Source organism: Durio zibethinus, chromosome 14 (assembly GCF_047325235.1).
Source record: "Durio zibethinus cultivar Kanyao isolate XHJ-2024 chromosome 14, ASM4732523v1, whole genome shotgun sequence".
NCBI lineage: Eukaryota > Viridiplantae > Streptophyta > Magnoliopsida > Malvales > Malvaceae > Durio > Durio zibethinus.
The window spans coordinates 24686513-24705049 of record NC_143175.1 but is presented as its reverse complement, the minus strand read 5'-3'; the positions used below and the strand labels follow the sequence as shown (position 1 = coordinate 24705049).

General features: G+C 31.9%; 4 protein-coding genes across 5 annotated transcripts; all 4 read right to left on the bottom strand.

The window, feature by feature from the left end:
• Window positions 1-311: 311 nt before the first annotated feature.
• Window positions 312-1275, bottom strand: LOC111294921 (uncharacterized). Its single transcript, XM_022888226.2, has one exon. The coding sequence runs from the start codon at window positions 1273-1275 to the stop codon at window positions 421-423; it is 855 nt and encodes a 284-aa protein (XP_022743961.2). The 3' UTR covers window positions 312-420.
• An 897-nt stretch (window positions 1276-2172) lies between these two features.
• On the bottom strand, window positions 2173-3888 carry LOC111294920 (uncharacterized). The gene has a single exon (XM_022888225.2). The coding sequence runs from the start codon at window positions 3055-3057 to the stop codon at window positions 2185-2187; it is 873 nt and encodes a 290-aa protein (XP_022743960.2). The 5' UTR covers window positions 3058-3888; the 3' UTR covers window positions 2173-2184.
• Window positions 3889-4942: 1054 nt separating this feature from the next.
• LOC111293667 (protein SODIUM POTASSIUM ROOT DEFECTIVE 2-like) lies at window positions 4943-6681 on the bottom strand. 2 transcript variants are annotated; one of them, XM_089744093.1, is made up of 3 exons: window positions 5961-6681; window positions 5652-5815; window positions 4943-5457 (listed from the first exon to the last, which is right to left on the bottom strand). In XM_089744093.1, the coding sequence occupies exons 1-2, from the start codon at window positions 6579-6581 to the stop codon at window positions 5660-5662; spliced, it is 777 nt and encodes a 258-aa protein (XP_089600219.1). In that variant the 5' UTR covers window positions 6582-6681; the 3' UTR covers window positions 4943-5457; window positions 5652-5659. The 2 variants fall into 2 exon arrangements, with proteins under 2 accessions (XP_089600219.1, XP_022742254.2); XM_022886519.2 differs by having other exon boundaries at window positions 5143-5457; window positions 5652-5727.
• A 3213-nt stretch (window positions 6682-9894) lies between these two features.
• On the bottom strand, window positions 9895-13472 carry LOC111293666 (UDP-glucuronic acid decarboxylase 1-like). Its single transcript, XM_022886518.2, has 7 exons — window positions 12554-13472; window positions 12294-12441; window positions 12060-12139; window positions 11109-11192; window positions 10935-11009; window positions 10546-10638; window positions 9895-10449 (listed from the first exon to the last, which is right to left on the bottom strand). Exons 1-7 carry the CDS (start codon window positions 13196-13198, stop codon window positions 10243-10245), a joined length of 1332 nt encoding a protein of 443 aa, XP_022742253.2. The 5' UTR covers window positions 13199-13472; the 3' UTR covers window positions 9895-10242.
• Between the last annotated feature and the right edge of the window lie 5065 nt (window positions 13473-18537).

The following is an 18537-nucleotide window of genomic DNA, read 5'->3' as shown; positions in this document are numbered from 1 at the left end:
TTTTTTTTTCTAAAATGCAAACAAATTTAAATTAAAATATCTCTCTACTTTTTAAAATTTAAATATGCTATCCATCCGATATTCTTCCATATCACTTTTCCGCTAGGAAATGTAGTTAAAAGTGAATTGACCTTTCTACTCTAAACTTCAGCTCATAAAAAAATGATTATGGTAAACAACGAAACGTAAATGATTATGGTAAACAATGGAACGTGAACAATTGAACGTAACTTTAAAAGAAAAGCAACTACAAAAGATATTAACATAGGAGTTGATAATAGTATAATTTATTGATAAAATAGTAAATTTTTAGTTTCAATAATTAAAATACAAATTTTATTAATCTCGAATATATAAAAAAACATGTAACAATAGATCTTAGATGTAAAAGAAAAATTAAACAAAAAACTGAAAATGAGATTAAATATCAAAAGGTCCCTTTGGATCTAATTGCTTGCACAATCCTAGATAAGTGAGATAAAGAACTCGATCCTTAGCACCCGTCCTATGATTCTTTGTATGCTTGCAAAAGTACTTCAACTCTGAAAGTTTACAACACCCCAGCATCTTTCCCAACAGCAAAAATAACCAATTTATAGATCTTTTCTTTGAAACAACAGGCTTCACGCAACTTCCACAAGATTCGCAACTGGGAAGGTTCGGATTCATCCAAGCAGACGGTGCTCGATCATGCATAGCAAACCTGTTTTCTGATATGAAGGATGCAATCTCCCTGAACTTTTGTTCCAAATCATATTCAATCTTGTAAACCTTGTCGCACTTTTTGCACTGAACTTCTCCACTAATGATGGTCATATTATGTGATAAAAGATACTCAAGGCTGTGTACCATGGCACGTTGAGTAGTAGCCCACGGGAAAGGTGGTGGGATGGTTTCAGTTTTCCCTTGTCTTGGTGTCTGAAAAGGGTTTCTACGGGAACGGGATGGGCGTGAATGGCTGACAATCTCTTGAGAAACCCCATTGTCGTTAGGGTTAAGGCAGGTAGGGCTATGGCTTTGATGGTTAGGATAATATGATGGTAGCGGCGGGGCTTGTGGGATTGGGAGAAACTGCGGAAAAAACGAGATTTGTGGTGATAGTGAAGCAGCAGGCGTTAAGGGTAAACTTGTGGGTTGAAGGATTTGTAGCCCCAATGGTGATGATGGTGGTGCTGCCGCTGAGGATGACGGTCCTGTTGAGAGTGATAGGGTCAGGAAATCTTCATCATCTTCCTCACCATTAGGCCCTTGGAAAATATGAGAACTTTTATCCATGAAGAAGATCAAAACATAGAAGAAAATAACTGAGCCAACACTAGGTTTTCAAGGTGGAAAAAGTACAATAAACTTTCAAAAAGTGAAAAAAATAGGGGAAGACAAGTTTGAGTAGTGAAAGAAAGGGAGTTGCTTAAACAGAATTAAAAGTCCTAACACTAATGAAAGTCTAAATTGAAATTCAAAATTAAACAAAAAGAATTTAAAATTCGAACACAAAAGATTACTATCATGAGAGATTTTTTAAGAGTTTTTATAGGACTGATACTCTTCTTTTTTTAATTTAAAAAGAAAATTCACAATAAAACCATATGCAAGGTTATCTTGGGTTAGAAATTTGGTTAAGCTTTTTGCGAGATTTAATTTTGGTGTCTATTTAATTTTTTTTTTTTTTTTGAGCTAGAAAATGTATAGTTCTTGAATGATGAAACAATTTTAATTACAAAAATTTTTGGTGTAATATTCGGTGAAATGAAAATATAATTTATTTTACAGAAGTTTTGCTCTTCATTAATTTCAATGAAAATTCAAAAAGTTGAACCCAATATAAAGGAAATATATACTTTTCGCTTTATTTGTTACGTAATATAATTAATAGTTAATAGTTTCTTCACACATAAATATATTTATATAAGCAAAAACTTTTACAAGAATTTTTACTAACCTAGTTTACCATGTGATTTTATATATATATATATATATATATATATATATATGTAATAGAAGCATAGCAGCCTTAAAATTATGATGAATTGTTCAAAATTAGTATGTTGTAACAAGCAAACTACAATCTATCATATTGAGGCAAAGTTACAGAGAGATAAAAAAAAACTAAGAAAGATCAAGTTAATTAAAAAGAAAAGGTTTCCTTAGCACACTAAAACTAATATTCTAAAACCTAAAACAAAATCAAATATCAAAGGGTCCATCAGGATCTAGTTGTTTGCATAATCCAAGATAAGTAAGATAAAGAACTCGATCCTTAGCTCCCGTCCTATGATTCTTTGTATGCTTGCAAAAGTATTTCAGCTCCGAAAGTTTGCAGCATCCCAGCATCTGTCCCAGCAGCAAAAACAGCCAGTTGATATCCCTTTTCTTGGAAATTATTGGTTTCAAACTGTTCCCACAAGTCTCGCAACTATTAAGCCTCGGATTCATCCAAGAAGGGGGTGCTCGATCATGCATTGTCAACTTGTTGGCTGATACAAAATCTTTAATCTCCCTAAACTTTTCTTCCAAGTTGTATTCAATCTTGTACGTTTCTTGGCACCCTTTGCATTCAACATCACCACTGATCATGCGAATTCCATGAGATAGGAGATGATCAAGATCATACACCGTGGCTCGTTGAGTTGTAGCCCATGGATATGGTGCAGCTATGGTTTCACTTTTCCCTCGTTTGGGTGTCTGGAAAGGGTTTTTTCTAACACGGGGATGGTAAACTGCAGAGGCAGTACTCATCACTTGACGGACTGGGTTAGGGTTAGGGTTAGGGCTGTGTGAAAAAGAACGTTTGTCATCAGTAGAAGGTAAATGTGATGAGGACTGCCCTGGCGGCCCTATTGAAAGAGAAAGATCAAGCATTTGTTGATGATCTTCTTCACCACCAAAGAAATGGGAAAACAAACGTTTTCTAGAGTTAGGGTTGCTTTTAGAAGAATCATGGTTGCGGTGATTAATGGAAGGTAGGGGAGATGAAGATGGAGTAGCAAGAGAAAGTTTGAGGAGTTCCTCATGTCCTACATCATCAAAACAATGGAAAAAGAGACGGTTTGACTCCATATGAAAAAGAAAAAAGAATGTTAGGAAGATAGGAGAAAATTGCAATGCAAAAAACAAAGGGAAATTTACATGTGTCTATATATATATATGAAAAAAATCCTAATCCTAGTTGTCTTAGCTAAAATATTGGACTAAGGTTAGATTATTAATTAGGACAATTTTTTATATCTAAATATATGATTAGTTGAGTTGGTTTTTAACTCTTCTTTCTTATTATTACTTAGATTATGTGATCTCTATATTAATCCTTTTTAATTATAAACTTGATTGTCTTAGCCAAAAAAAAAAATTATTAACTTGATTGTGAAAAAATGGAGTTTGAATCATATGTAATTGTCTTACAATTGAACACTATCCTTGATCATTTGTACTACACTTTAAGTTGGATTAAAACAAAAACAAAAACACTATGTGGTCCCATTTTGAAATTTGGAATTTTATCATTACAAATATAAAATTACCAATAAACAATTTTACTTCAACATGACCTCAACACATGGTAACAATATTTACCAACTCCAATCCTAAAGATTAAATGTTTATTATTATTATTATTATTATTATTATTATTGCAAAGATAAATGGTTTATAATTAATGAAATAAAAGAACAAAAAAAAAATGTTACCATAGCCATGGAGTTAATTTTTGAGTATTCGGAATTGGGTTGCTCAGGCCCAAACCATTGGGGAACGATCCAAGCGGTTAGTAAGGGCCAAATAACAAATTCAAGTTTTACCTATGTTTTAGTACAGTAATTTTTTTTTATCCACCCAATCGTAGGAACTAGTGTTTGGCCTGCAAGGGTCAAACATTTTTAATTTTAATTTATGAAAAATATTGCTTATCAAAGATACAAAAACTATCACTTAAAATTTTTTTATCAACAGCCAAACATACTAGTATTTGTTAATAATATTTTACTTCTATTTTTGGTAAACAGCTACATGTATTATTTTATTTAAAAACTAAAATTCATTAATTCATAAAAGAAAAAAGTTCATACATTTTAGAATTTTAAATAGTGTTGTTTAATTTCCCAAGCAAATAAAAAAATTTAACCAATTTTTTTATTTTTGTTATAGACTTAAGATATTAAAAAAAAAAAAAAAAAAAAAAAAAAAAAAAAAAAACAGATGAAATTCAAGCTTGGGTCAGAAAAAAAAAAATGCTGTCTACGGCAACCCAAGGGTAAGGAGGCCTATAGTTATTGGCTCTCTGCTACATGTCCCGTTTTTGAAAGTACGACACTGCCAAACCCCGTATTTCAAGCATGTGCAATTCCTCTTTATAAGTCACCATCAATGAATTGTGTTTTTCCAGCATTTTGTTGGTGTGAATTAATGCATTTTATTTTGTTGAAAGAAAAGCAAAAAAAAAAAAAAAAAAAACTACTGGGAAACAACTGATATGTAGTTAATTATCATCCTGTGCGCTCTGAATTTGATGATTTCTGGTTCTTTCTTTGTCTCTTGTTTTAAAAGAAGAAAAAAGCAAGGGAAAGGCATGATCTATAAAATATGGGTTTTGAAGGAACCAATCGTTGCTGGGAAGAGTGTCCATTGGCTTTTCTCTTCTGCATTTTTTTTTCACTACCTCAAATTTGTATTTTTCCCAAGCTCCATTCACAGTTTACGGAAAGTAAATAGTTGGGTCTGATCTCTGATGTCAGATAATCAAAGTGGGATGGAAGCTTAAAGTAGTAGACTTGTGGTAATCGTTTTACTCTTCGTTTGCTTCCTTGTGAAGTTCTCAATGGAAATCTACTGTGGTTTTCCTTTCCCTGTATAAAACTGTTAAAGCTATTGAAAGATGGACCAAGGAAATGGCCTTGAGCCTGTAACCAACATTTCTTTACGAATTCCTAAAAAAATTCAGGTGAACAGGTTAATTGAATAGTTAAGCTAAAATCGAGAAAGGAATATGTTACATGGAAGCTCCAAGGGATGACAGTAGTCATGGGGAAAACCATGGGGAACAAAATGAGAGAATGGGTCATGGCCTAAGCAGATTTTAATTGTTGTAAATGCCTAAAAGATGCTACTCTTTTTTGCCCAAACAGAACGAAATAGTCCCTTGGAACATAGTTTGCAAATAGATTCTGATTCGGCTAAAAATACCAAGTTCCATGTACACACTAAATTATCAGTTTAACACGCAAAATTAGTCTGATTTCTTTAGTTTTCTTCTTCAAAGACCTAACAAGATTACTTCTTATTATCATTTATTGGTTGCTAAATTGCCTGAGGCAAGAGCTGGTGTTGCAGATGAAGCAGACATGGCAGATGTCCAAAATTGGGCACTCTTCACCTTTGACACACTAGCCAGGACGCCTAATGGCGTTACATCTCCAACAATTGTCACCTTCTTCGCTGCGAAGTCGATGCTGAAAGATGTCACACCTGATCAAATCATTGCAAAAGTTAAAGTTTTTTGTAAATTATGATGTGAACTCTACTTAATGAAGTGTAAAAGTAGAGGAATTGAGTTTGCAGCTCTTTATCTAAAAATAGGTGGTTTACTGATTATGTATAGGACAATAACAAAGGTTGTGAAACGTAGACTAAAGGAGATGACAAGTGAAAGTGATACATACCTTCCATTCTAGACAGATGTTTCCTCACTTTTCCTTCGCAGCCTTTGCAATGTAGTGACACCTTTAAAACCACAACCTGACAGCAAATCGATTGGAAATTGGAAATTAAAAGTTTTAAAGTTTTGCAGCCACCCTGGCTTGTAATAGATTTCAGATTGCACATTCTGAAGATTACAAAATTTTGAAGATTTAGCTGCAAACTGCAGGTTTGTCATACTCATATTCAACAACCTTTCTATGGTATGCTATACAAAATTGAAAATTCAATAAAAAAATTTTAGTGATAAATGAAACAGAGAACGAGCAAACCTGATGTGTGGAAGGCTTCTCTGAGAGAGAGGAGGAAGAGGGTTTGGAAACGATGGATTGATCTTGCTTTATAGCTTGAATCTTCTTTGCTTCTGCAGGAACCAATGCCCAAACTGGATCATAATCATCAAAAAGCGCAGAGTCACCCAAGAGATACCTAGAGGAGCCAGGAGGGGTGACAAAATCAACCGCCTTGGCAAAGGTCTTCCCACTGGTATCTGCAGCTTTAATATCTGAAGTGCTTTTCCTGCTAACTACATCAGTTGGCTTCAATGAACTGTTCTTATTCGAACGCTTCTGGTGATCATTGGGCTTAGCTGAAACTGCAGAACTACTCTTCTTTGTAGGATGATTATTTGACTTGCTTGAAGACCTTTTTTCATTCTTCCTGAGCTGATGGTAAGGTAAAGGATTGATTGGAGGTGGCTGAGATGTACAAGGGTTGGAAGGCAGAGTTCTGGTGAATCTTTTGGCGTCTCTAATGATGGGGTTGTGGCGATCGATGGCTCGACCACCAAGTTGAATGGTGGTTGCTGAGGAGCAAGAGGATGAGGCTTGATCCATGCTCAAACATATGGCTGTTGAAGCTTGGGATGCACAGAAGATATCCATTCGTTTCATCTTTTTTTTTTCTTTTTGAGTTTGGATATTGATAGCACTAAAAGGATAACTAGTGGTTTAGAGAATCTGCACAAGAGGAGAGAAAAAGAGAGCAACTTCCAAAAGAAGGTTGGCTGTTCTGCTTTTATGCTCAAGTTCTTGACTTCTTGTACACTGAGAGAGAATGAAAGAGAAACGCAAAAGAAAAGAAAATTCTCAAAAAGAAAGAGAATTTATCTTGGAATACCTACTAAGAGAGGATTATATTTGTACAAGTTTCTGCAATCAAAACTCTACATTTTAAAAATTAGCCTCACCTTCTAAGTAATATTTCACCACATCACATGAAAATGTTGAAATTAAGATGATTTTATAATGTCTTTTATTGATGGTTTGCTGGATTAGAGTCAGATAATTTAATTAAAATGGTTTATCTGACTACAATTTTTTAGCACAATTACGCTGTCAGAGTACAAAAAACGAACTCTACCAATTTGGAAGATATGGAAATTCAGCCAAATTACATTATTTCACTAGAAAGAGCAAAGTACAGGAGCAGAATCTGATCTTTAATAGATGTAACCAACTTTTCTGTGGTGTTAAATCTCAATGGATGAAAAAGAACTAAAGTTAATAGCTGGCTTGTTCTTTTTATGAGTAATTCAAAATAGTATACTGCATTTATACCTCTAGACATTGGCGTCGAAGCTTAAGGCCTTTGTGAAAGTTCTTGCCGGTCTTTCAATTTGCACAAGGCTTTTTTACACCTCTCTGCACTTAGTTCCATGGATGTGTTTGCCCTACTGCAATTTTTTATATTATGTTCCTATATCAATGTTCTTTTCAAAGTAAATGGCTCCATCATTTTATAATCTTTTTTTAATCAGGAAATTAACAAGAACAGATGCGCAAAACTAGCACAAATTATTCTGATAATCATATTTAATTAGTACTACTTTGACATATAAAAAGTAATTAGATCAGATTCTTGGAGACAACATAAGAGTTCACGCGACATTTTCATATGAAACATTGGCCTGTTATAAACTATTGTTTAACCATAAAAATTTTCATCGTTTTTGATAGAAACAAAAACATTTTTTTCTGCAAAAATCAATGTGTCTTCTCCGTTGGCCAGGTGGGGATGGCCTACTTGTCAGTCTTTTGTCTGTGAATTCAATTTTTTTGAAGGAAGCATATATGAGATAGACCAACGGTAAAATTATCAGCAACCAGGCTGCTATATAATGCTACATTTATTGACAAGGCAGGACACTTAAGAGCAAAATCATGGTTGTTACATTAATTTCTGTCTACTTTTGTTGTCACCAGGCTATAAATAAATTAAACTCCCCAGATGTTTTTCCCTTGATTAGAAAATGGGAAAGGATTCTACTTGGGGTTGGTTTAAAAGATTAATGAGTTTGATTATTGGTCATGGAACCCTTACCAGCTTATGTAAAAATTACAAAACCTGAGTGCTCTTTCAAGCTCCAATGAAAAGAACCAGTCAGTCTCCAATCCATTTGAAAGCCACAGCAGTGAAAGAGTGGCTGTAACTGAATTCTTATTCTTGTACGTATAGTTACTTTGTAGTTTCTAGTATATATATCTACCATGTCTTGGATTCTCACAGAGGATTTATCAGAAGAAAATCAACTTAGTTCCAAATTATTTTAGTTCTATAGGAATTAAAATCATAATTCATGAGGTAGTTGAGGAAGAATTAAAACCTTTGTGGTCCAAGAACCATATGGCTTAGAATTGTTATTTAAAAACCAAGCATAAAGAGATCAAACAGAAGAAGAAAAAGCAAAGGGAAATGCCCCCACCCCCTAATTACAGATGTACACGCTCATAGCAGTAACACAACAGGGGCAGGCCCAGTTGTTCCTGCAATACACAATTATTATTGAACATATAACATTTAATGATTTTATTCAGATTCTCATAGAACTTATGTTGCCAGATATTAAGAAAACCATTTGGAATTTTTTTTTGCCTGTAGATGGATAAGACACAAGCCACTTTTTTAACTCAAATTCTCCTTCACAAACCTAGTGGAATCAGATGCTTCGAAATGGCTTTTCTTTTTCTTTTCCTCCTTTTTACATCCTAATTGCCAAATGCCAACCCCTTTGGCTTTGGACCAAGTCGAGAGTTTTCATATATTGACCAACTTATTTCTCCTTTCCTTTACTGTGACTTTTGTTAGTGGAATGGAATTTTGCACCTAACGCCCATCTTTTATCGACTTCGAAGTTCAAAGCAATCACGACATTCCATAACAAATAGGAAGTGGGGGAGATTGTGAAAGTTGTAAGCCAACAAAATCCTATTTGCCGCAATTTCTTATGGTGATGGCAAGCCTTAATTGGTTCAACTTGATAATTCTTATCATTCCAATTACGTTTTTAAAGAGTCGATGATCTTCTGTGAACTTTTGGGATATATTTATATATATGGATGCCTTCCAAGAAGAGTATGGCCCGAATTACAATTGTCCTATAGAAAAGATTTGGTGGTGTAAGAGGCCTTTTTAATCAAGAAAAAAGGGGCGCTGGGCATAAGCAATGCAAGCAAATTTAGGTACATAGGAAGATGGCCTGTTCTTTTCTTTGTGTTCGACATATGCACTTCAGCTATTATTGTACATCGTTTTTTAGTGTGCAAAGAATGGGTGTCGGTCGAACAGCTATTGCGCTTTTTAGAAGAGAAAAAAACTAATTATTACCCAATTTTGATTGAAAAATAAAAACCCTGAGGAAATTTGTCAGATGAGAAAGGTTGCGCACACTAACTTTTAACTTACGCTTTATTCAATGGTCCCCGACCCAAGTGTTCCTGTCTAACACCATGCAATTTTTATTCCAATTTTCCAAAGAAAAACACCAAAAGGAACTCGTCTTTATCCCATTCGGTGGCTATAAGTACTTCAGATTTGGACTAGACTGACACAATTGAGGCCCAAATGAAGGGTTACTGTCTTTTCGGCATGTCATGGACTAGAAATATTTAAGTGAACTCCTAACCTGCCTTTGAGACAACCATCTCGTGACCCAAATCCGTTAGCCCATCCCCTTCTACCCCTTATGATTTTTTTTTTTTTTTTTTACCTTCCACGAAATGAAAAAACAAGAAACTGAAAGGCGGGAAAATATGAAAAATAAAGCTATTCTTATTGCTAGAACTTAGAAGAAAGAATAACTTACAGATGAGCGAATCAACCCAATCAAAGCCCAAGTGAAGCCTCTGAAAGGGCATTAATGCCTTTAGAAGCTATAGCAATCAGCATCAAGATGAACATTCAACTTCTCTCAGACCACCAAAGGGCAAAGACTAAAAAGCATTACATGATCTAATTAAGCAATTGCTGCCATTCACCTCACAATAGCCCCCTAAAACTGATAGTATCCACTACTGAGTGATAAGTCCATTTAGGGCAAGGGAGCTTTAGGAATCAGTCAATACAAAACTTGACTATGTGCAAACAAATGCACAGTGTAGATGTGAACAATTAGAACTGGTTAACATAAAAGGAAAGGACAACAGATCTTCCTATTGATGGGTTGAACTGCTAAATTTTCAGGTAATGTAGAACATGGATGATAACAATAAATGAATTGACAAAATACAGATGCTCTTCACACTATACATATTTGTTTTGCTATTTCTTTTTCATCTAAGCTCCTTTTCCTTCATCTTCATTCAAAATGCGATTCCGGAAATCGCTCACCATAAGAGGCAACCCCTCTCTCAAGGAGACTTTTGGCTCCCAGTTCAGCAGCTCCTTTGCTTTGCTGATATCCGGTTTCCTCATATGTGGGTCATCTGCAGTATTTGGTTTATATTCTATTGTTGCACTTGGATCAATTGTTTCTTTGACAACCTGAAGGTTAGGAGGAAAATGAATTTGGAAGGCCTCTATGAATTCTAAGATTTAGAGAAACTTAACAGAAAGCAAAATGCATTCAAGAAGACAAACCTCGGCCAATTCAAGCATAGTGAACTCTCCTGGGTTGCCCAGATTAAAAGGCCCTATGCGCTCCCCTTCCATTAAAGCAACAAGGCCATCCACCTGTCATTGATGAGCTCCAGTATGAAATTATGTTCAATTGTATGTATTCAAATGTTCTTGACTTCCAACTTGTCTGACTCTTTTAACTTTTAGAATAAAAGAAATCATATAACTAGTTTTTACTTCCTCACTCTAATCCAAATGAGAAAAATAATCGAACTTCTTTCCACTTCACTCTTCTCTCCAGTTTTCACAATTCAAATACCAATATAAATGCTTAACTCATTCTACATTTGCAGAAGCCACCAAGAAAAAAGCAGCATAGGAAAAGTACATAAGATAATAACCAGTCATACCAAATCAGAAACATATTGGAAGCTTCGTGTTTGTTTGCCATCACCATAAACAGTCATCGGTTGCTTACGGATTGCCTGAAAAACAAAGCTGTGGTTATTAGAAAATGTTGTATAATCCACATATCAACTGAATTCTGTAAATGAATGCTACAAAATATTAGAAGGATGAATAACCTGAGCAACAAAATTGCTAACAACACGTCCATCATCCAAGCACATGCGAGGCCCATAAGTATTGAAAATACGAGCAATTCGCACCTGCAAATAGCAAGTATCATCATTTGATCATCACATGTAGAAGATCTTTCATATGACAGATGATCTTTTTTATCTCCCCTTCAAATACATTATTAATAATATTCACATAAAAAACTTGTCTAGTACACAGGAACCACAAGGCAGTAAATTGTAATACGATGCAGATCCAATTCATGGTCAAATGAAAGTTAATCTTTTAGGTTTTGGCTAAGCATCAGATGGTCAGTTCGAAGTTGCAACTGACTTGACCAAAAGAGGACCTGGCTAACCTTAATGATTCACTACTGTTGTGAGTTTTATATACATTTTTGAAGACATTAACACATTAGTTTACCACATTACTGAAAAGGATTTGTAAGCTAGACTCAACATATTCTTTTAGCAAATTACTACAAGGAAATTGTAAATTCAGCTCCAACCTTTTCCTCTAGTTGACTGGTTTGCTTGTGGGCAATGAAATTTTATTTACTACAAATTCCGTGATTATCCATGTCATATTACACTACCTTTCATCAAGTGTCAGTTTTTAGAATACTTAAGGAAGAACTAATGGCCCAATTTTTGGATATATAAACAAATTAACCTATCACACGATTTCTCACCCTAATTAAGCATCAAAGGCCACAATACTTCAAGGTAATAACACACCATCACACTACAGAATAAACGTATTACTCAGATTCTAAGATACCAGTAAAAGGACAACCAACAGGACTGTCAAAGCCATGGGATTATTAAAAGCAGACATTGCTGTAAATATTACAACATGACAATTTCTAGAGCAGGTGCTCAATATCCCATTATCTTGTACATAAATCAATCATGCTGGCATTGTTCACGTACAAGTAAATATCCAAAAAACCATACCTCAACACCTGCACCTCGATGATAATCCATAGTTAAGGTTTCAGCCGTCCTTTTTCCTTCATCATAGCAACTCCTCTCGCCTAACCACATTCAACCCAAACATTAATATTAGACAACATAAAACAAAGAAACAATTATGGGATATAAGGCTTACTTTGTTGTTGTTGTTGTCGTACAAAACAGAGAAACAAGCAACCAATAGGGAATATTGTTGCACTATTGCTAGCTTCTTACCAATTGGATTGACATTTCCCCAATAGGTTTCTTTCTGCGGATGCTGAAGCGGATCACCATAAACCTCACTCGTGCTCGTGAGCAAAAACCTCGCCCCAACTCTCTTTGCAAGCCCCAACATATTAAGAGTACCCATCACATTTGTCTTGTAAACTCAACAAGTCAAGGATCTCCGATGAACATCATTCAACCAAACACAAAAACGCATTCAATCCAAAACAATAATATTGACAAACACAAAGAAACAAACAAAAGGATATGATGGTCTTGACAGGATTGTACTTATAATGAACGGGAGAAGCAGGGCAAGCTAAATGATAGATCTGATCCACTTCTAAGAGAATTGGCTCAACAACGTCATGTCGAATAAGTTCGAACCTCGGATTCCCGAAAAGATGAACCACATTCTCTTTCCTCCCAGTGAAGAAATTATCTATAACAATCACTTCATCGCCTCTTCCAATTAACTTATCAACAAGATGACTCCCAACGAACCCGGCTCCACCGGTGACCACGATCCTCATTCTCCGCCGTCCGATCCCAACAGGGACCCGCCCCACCTTGCCATGAACAGGCCTGTTGGAATCGGAGGAGTCCTGGGTGTGGGAAACGACAACGTCGTCCGCGAAGGCGGTGGTGTCGGTGGAGAAAGATCTGGGGATTGAGGAATGGGCCTCCGTTGGGCCTAAGCGAGAGAGGGTAGGCTGGAGGATGAAAAAAGTGGAGCCGATTAAGATGCCGACGAGTATAAACAGAAGCCGCTGTTCTTTGAAGAGATAGTTAATGGATCTAGGGAGAGATCTGTGGTGTTTTAAGGATTTGGGTGAGTAAGGAGGTGTTTGGGTTGATGGGATCTCCTCATCTCGCCTGTGGTTCAGGCTTGGCTGCTTGTATAATTGTTTCATATCTTAATTTCCGAGAAATCAAGTATCCTTTTTCCTTACTTTTCTTTAATAATATTCTTGTTCTTGGTTTTGATAGGGTTGGAATGGCGGAGTGAAGCTGAAGTCGAAGCTGGAAGCCTGTAACACGCTTCAATTCATCGTTTTGTTGAAGACAGAAAGAGGAGACGATGGATAGGTCATTTTCTTGAAAACTAGTTATGAGAGCGCGACTGACTGCACGAGGATTGGTTTAGTGCTCTGGTGGATACGCGGACAAAATCGGCTCATGCTCCCTAGACCATAGGATGGCAACGGTACAATGCGATAAATGTTCGATTTTGGCCCATTAAGGTCCAATTATGCCCAATTAGTACATTACCTAGTGGGCTCGATTAGGTCCAATTAGATCTATTAAGCTCCAGAGAGAACTCAAATTAACTGGAAATACCCTGACATTTTGGCCCATTAAGGGCCAATTAACCCAAATTTTACCCAATTGGATGGCATGATCGTGTCCAAAAACGCTTCCAAGGTGTCATGGAGCGGAGCTTTTTTTTTTTTTTTTTTTTTTTTAATTCTAAAAAGTTGAATTGTGGTTTGGATGCAGCTGATATATAAGCACCATTTTTGGCCCCTTATTACCATTCCTGGATCATCTGTTTGAGCACTTATAATATCATTTCTCATTTCAGAATGTTTTAAAATTATTCATACAAGCGGAATCATTCATATAATTATTTTTAAAAAATAATATGTAATACATTTTTGTCCCTTTTAATTCATTTTTTTACTCTTAAAATTACAACATTTTATAAAAACAATAAAAATTTTATTCTTGCAGGTTCTTTGTCAGCTTTTACCCTCTTTCCTCCCCTTCCCCTCTTTCCTCCACTTACTTGGTCTTTATTTGGATTTCACCACATCTTTAGTGTGTTACGATTAAGCTTATCATATGTTTAGTTAAATTTAAATATCAACTTTAATAAAATCAAGTTCGCATAAATTTTTTTATTAAAATTTTTTTCAATCGTAATTACAGTAATTTTTTTAATTACAATTGTAATAATTTTTATTATTATTTTTAATCTTACCGTTCATCCAACCTTAAACTATCAGCTTAATATGATCATGACAAGTGATCAAAGGAGGATTTAAGATTTTTTTTGAAAATGGTAAATTTATTATATAATATATTTACTTAAAATTTTTTATTTTATGTAAAGATAATATTTTCTAATTGTAAAACAGAGCTTTATTTTATGTAAAGATAATATTTTCTAATTGTAAAACAGAGCTTTAATAAAAAAATTTGAAATAATTTTTACAATATCAAATATATAAAGTTTAAATAGAAATTAACACAAATATAACAAAAACTTATAATATTAAATATATAAAAAATTTAAATATCAAATAAACACAAACACATAATATTATCTTTTATCAAATGAAAATATACTATAATTGAGTTAAATAGTTTTCATATGTAGAAAATTGAGATTTTTTTTATTGTCAATATTAAAAGATATATAACTTTATTCAATTTCAAATATTTCCTTAAAATTCACTTTCTCTTATTAATGATATTCATCTTTAACTAACTTAAATCAAATACTAATTTAATTTCTCTATTGTTTTAAGACATAAAATATGAAAATACAAAATAGGACAACAACAAGCTACTTTTATATTTTTTTAGCTTTTTTAAAAAATTTAAAATTGCTACTAGCTTGTTTTTTCTAAATTTTAGATTTTGTTGAGTTACATCTCTACAATATTATTTTACATCAAATACGTATTATTAAAAATTAGAAATAATGTTAAAAAAATACCTTATCACAATACCACTATAAAAAAAAAAAAAAAACAACAACAAGAGAAGAAAGTACTTTAATATGTTAAAAATAAATTTTTATATCATGAATATTTTGTCATAGTTATATTTTACTCAATATTTATATTTTACTATACAATATTTGTTTAGCTTTAATTTGCACTTTTTTTTTTACAAATATTTTATTATTTTATGCTTGACTTTGACACTTTTATAATAATATAATGATATTTCACATAAATAAAAGAATGAAATATGCAAAGGAAAAGAGAAGAGAATAGATGGATGGGAGAAAAAAAAAGTAATACTAGGTTAAAAATAATTATTTATAAGCTAAAATTTATTAATGTTTACACATAATATTTGTTTTTCTTTTAAAATAAGTCAAAAATTTTTTACTAAAATATGTCTATACTTTATCATAATTTTAAATTATTTCCTTTTTTATTTCCCTTTTTTCAAGTTAATGGGGGTAAAATATAAAAATATTAAAATTTTTATCTAATATCATAATACATTTAAAAAAGATTATAGGATTTCAGCGGAATAATTGCCCTCATTGCTTTCAGTGTAAATGCGTTCATGCGAGTGATTAAGGCTAACCTGCCAATTAAACAGCCAACTTAAAGAAATATCCAATATTTTTTAATTGGAAATTTGAATTCCGTCTCCTAATATTTTATTGCTAAAAAAATTTGCAAATATCGGGAGAAATCATCTATCACAATGAAAAATCTTCAACCCATAAATGATCTTCAGTGAAATCAATATCACATGGGAATTGGGATACCCAAATTTTATAGACGTACATTTTTCAAACCATGGCCCTGTTTGCAAGAAATTCAACATGCTTTAACTCCTAATAAAACACGTCAAATCTCCCCATTAGTCTGCAATACATACGAAAGGAAAAAGTAGGAAACTTCGGTACGAAATGTATGATCCACCGTCGAAAACTTATTTCCATTCCTGTTAGTTGTGACAGCTACCTACTCTGCTTTTCCTGGTTAAGGCAGCAGATGATATTTTGGAACTCATTATCATAGTAGCTTTCATTTGGCCACAACAAAGGTGGCACCTGAAAAAAATATTAACCGCTAATATATAATCTTTGGTATGTGTATTAAGAATTTGGAATCAAACTCATATTCAATTACTCATTAAAGAATTAGGTGTTAAAAGAATCCGTGAAAGAAATTCAAATTTTAAATTTTATATAATTAATTTTTAAATATAATATTTAATAAATTTAAAATTTTTTTTCCTAAAGTATAACTTCTTTTATATAAAAAAAATATATTATCTACTTGGCCAGAACAAATAAAAAATTAAAGATTTAATTAAGTGACAGAAAATTATCATATTGCTTTGGCACGACCTTCACTAATAGTAGTGAAAAAAAATCAAAAATTAGTTTGAAATCATAATCTTTAATTTGATTTGGATCAATTTTTTATTTAGTTTAGATTAAATTTAGATATTAAATATATATATTAAGTTAAGATCAAATTTTATATTGAGATAAGAAAAATTAGAAAAATAAAATATAACCAAACTATATATTTTTTAATTTATATATTTTAAAATTTTAAAATAAAATAAATAAAATTTTATTAAAATTTATTTAAATAATATGTAAAATAAAAATAAAATAATTAAATTTTAAAAATTTATAAATTAAATCAAATCGAATTAATAAAATCTTTTAATTTTGAATTAAATTTTAAAATTTTATAATATTATATAATATTTAAATAAATTGAATTAAATCTGATGTCATCTTAATCGTTATCACCCTTGGTACTTAAACTCGAACAGATTTGTAGAGCAGACCTCTAGACAGATATATTGGTCTAATAGTCTGAACCAAAAAAAAATTCAACAGAGCAAACAAAAGTTTCTTTTCAGGTTTGGAGGGGCAAACAATTGTCAGTGTCTGTTGGAATAAGCTTGCTCGTGCATGAACCGTACGACCCTATCAGCTATATCACTGCCAGTGCCAGTAGAGGATTTTTTTTTTTAAGCAAATTATTTGTAAGTATTATATTATAATTAATTAATTAAAATTTAAAATCATATAAAAATAAATATAAAATTTACATTTATAAATAATGAATTTTTATTTATTTATTTATTTATTTATTATAATTAAGCAATTACAAAATTATAAATGACGTGCCTCCATTTTTATTTGCAATTTTCAATATTAAGGTAGCAATTAGTATATTTTATTGGTTCATCGGATTGATCATAATTTATTTAGGAATTAGTTATGTGATTTTAATGAAAATATGTGCATATATGGTTTCTCTTACACAAACGTATACTTTAAAATCATCATTATTTGGTTGTTGAACCTTGAAAGCAAAAATAAAGCAATATTTAATTTTGTAATGCTAGTGACCATAAGGGAAATTTTCATGACAACCACGTGGATTTTCTTTTTGTCATGACATTAATGTGATTGCCGATTATTTTGTGGTGTCAAGGGCATTGACAATGATATTTTTCTAAAAAAATTCCTTAAATGATGCCTAAAAAAATATTATATACTTAGATTTTTTCAAATCCAATTTTCAAGGTCATTTAATTCAAAAAAATTTATGTATAAATTTTTTAAAATTTTATTGTTGGTTATTTAATTTCAATGTTTGATTCAAGATAATTTAATTTTGAAAAAAAGTGATAAACTTTTAGCAGTACTCAAAAATTTTGAAATCAAAAACTCATCTCTCTTAGTGGTATTCTAAAATTTTAAATGAAAAATTACATTATTTTCAAATATGATCATAATAAAAAAATTATGAAAATAGCTATTACTATTTTGAAAATCATATCTATAAGTGATTGCAAATCAGTTGTAAATTTATACTGCTAAAAAATTTATTTTATATTACAATTAATGGTGTTTTGCATAAAAAATGTCTTAAATAATTTTATTCAATTTTTTTTAGGATTATTTAAGCTGTTTTTAGCCAAAAAATATATTGAATAATTATGTTTAATTTTTTTATTATTTAAAACATTTTTTGCTAAAATATTTATTAAATAATCATCTATAAAAAAATTGAATAGATTATTTAAGGTATTTTTTTACTATAAATACCTTAAATAATCATAAAAAATAAACGCTAAAAAAATATATTAAACCTACGACCTTATGGTTATTATCTATATACTCTAACAAACTCAGCTACTTCAAATTTTTTATATATTTTATCTTTTAAATATTATAAGTAATGAAATAGATTATTTAAAGCGATTATTTAAGGTATTTTTGACCACCATAAATACTTTAACTAATCTCTAATATTTTTTTATTGATAATATTTTATAAATAAAAATAATAATCGAATAAAATATTTATCTTTTTTTGCTATTAAAGAAATCATTTGTCATTTGGATATTTATTATTAATAAAAACTAATAAAAAGTTACTATTATACATGTTAAGGAGATTATGATAATTATTTAATAATTAATATATATGAATTTATTCCAACAAAATAAGTGAATCTGAACACGC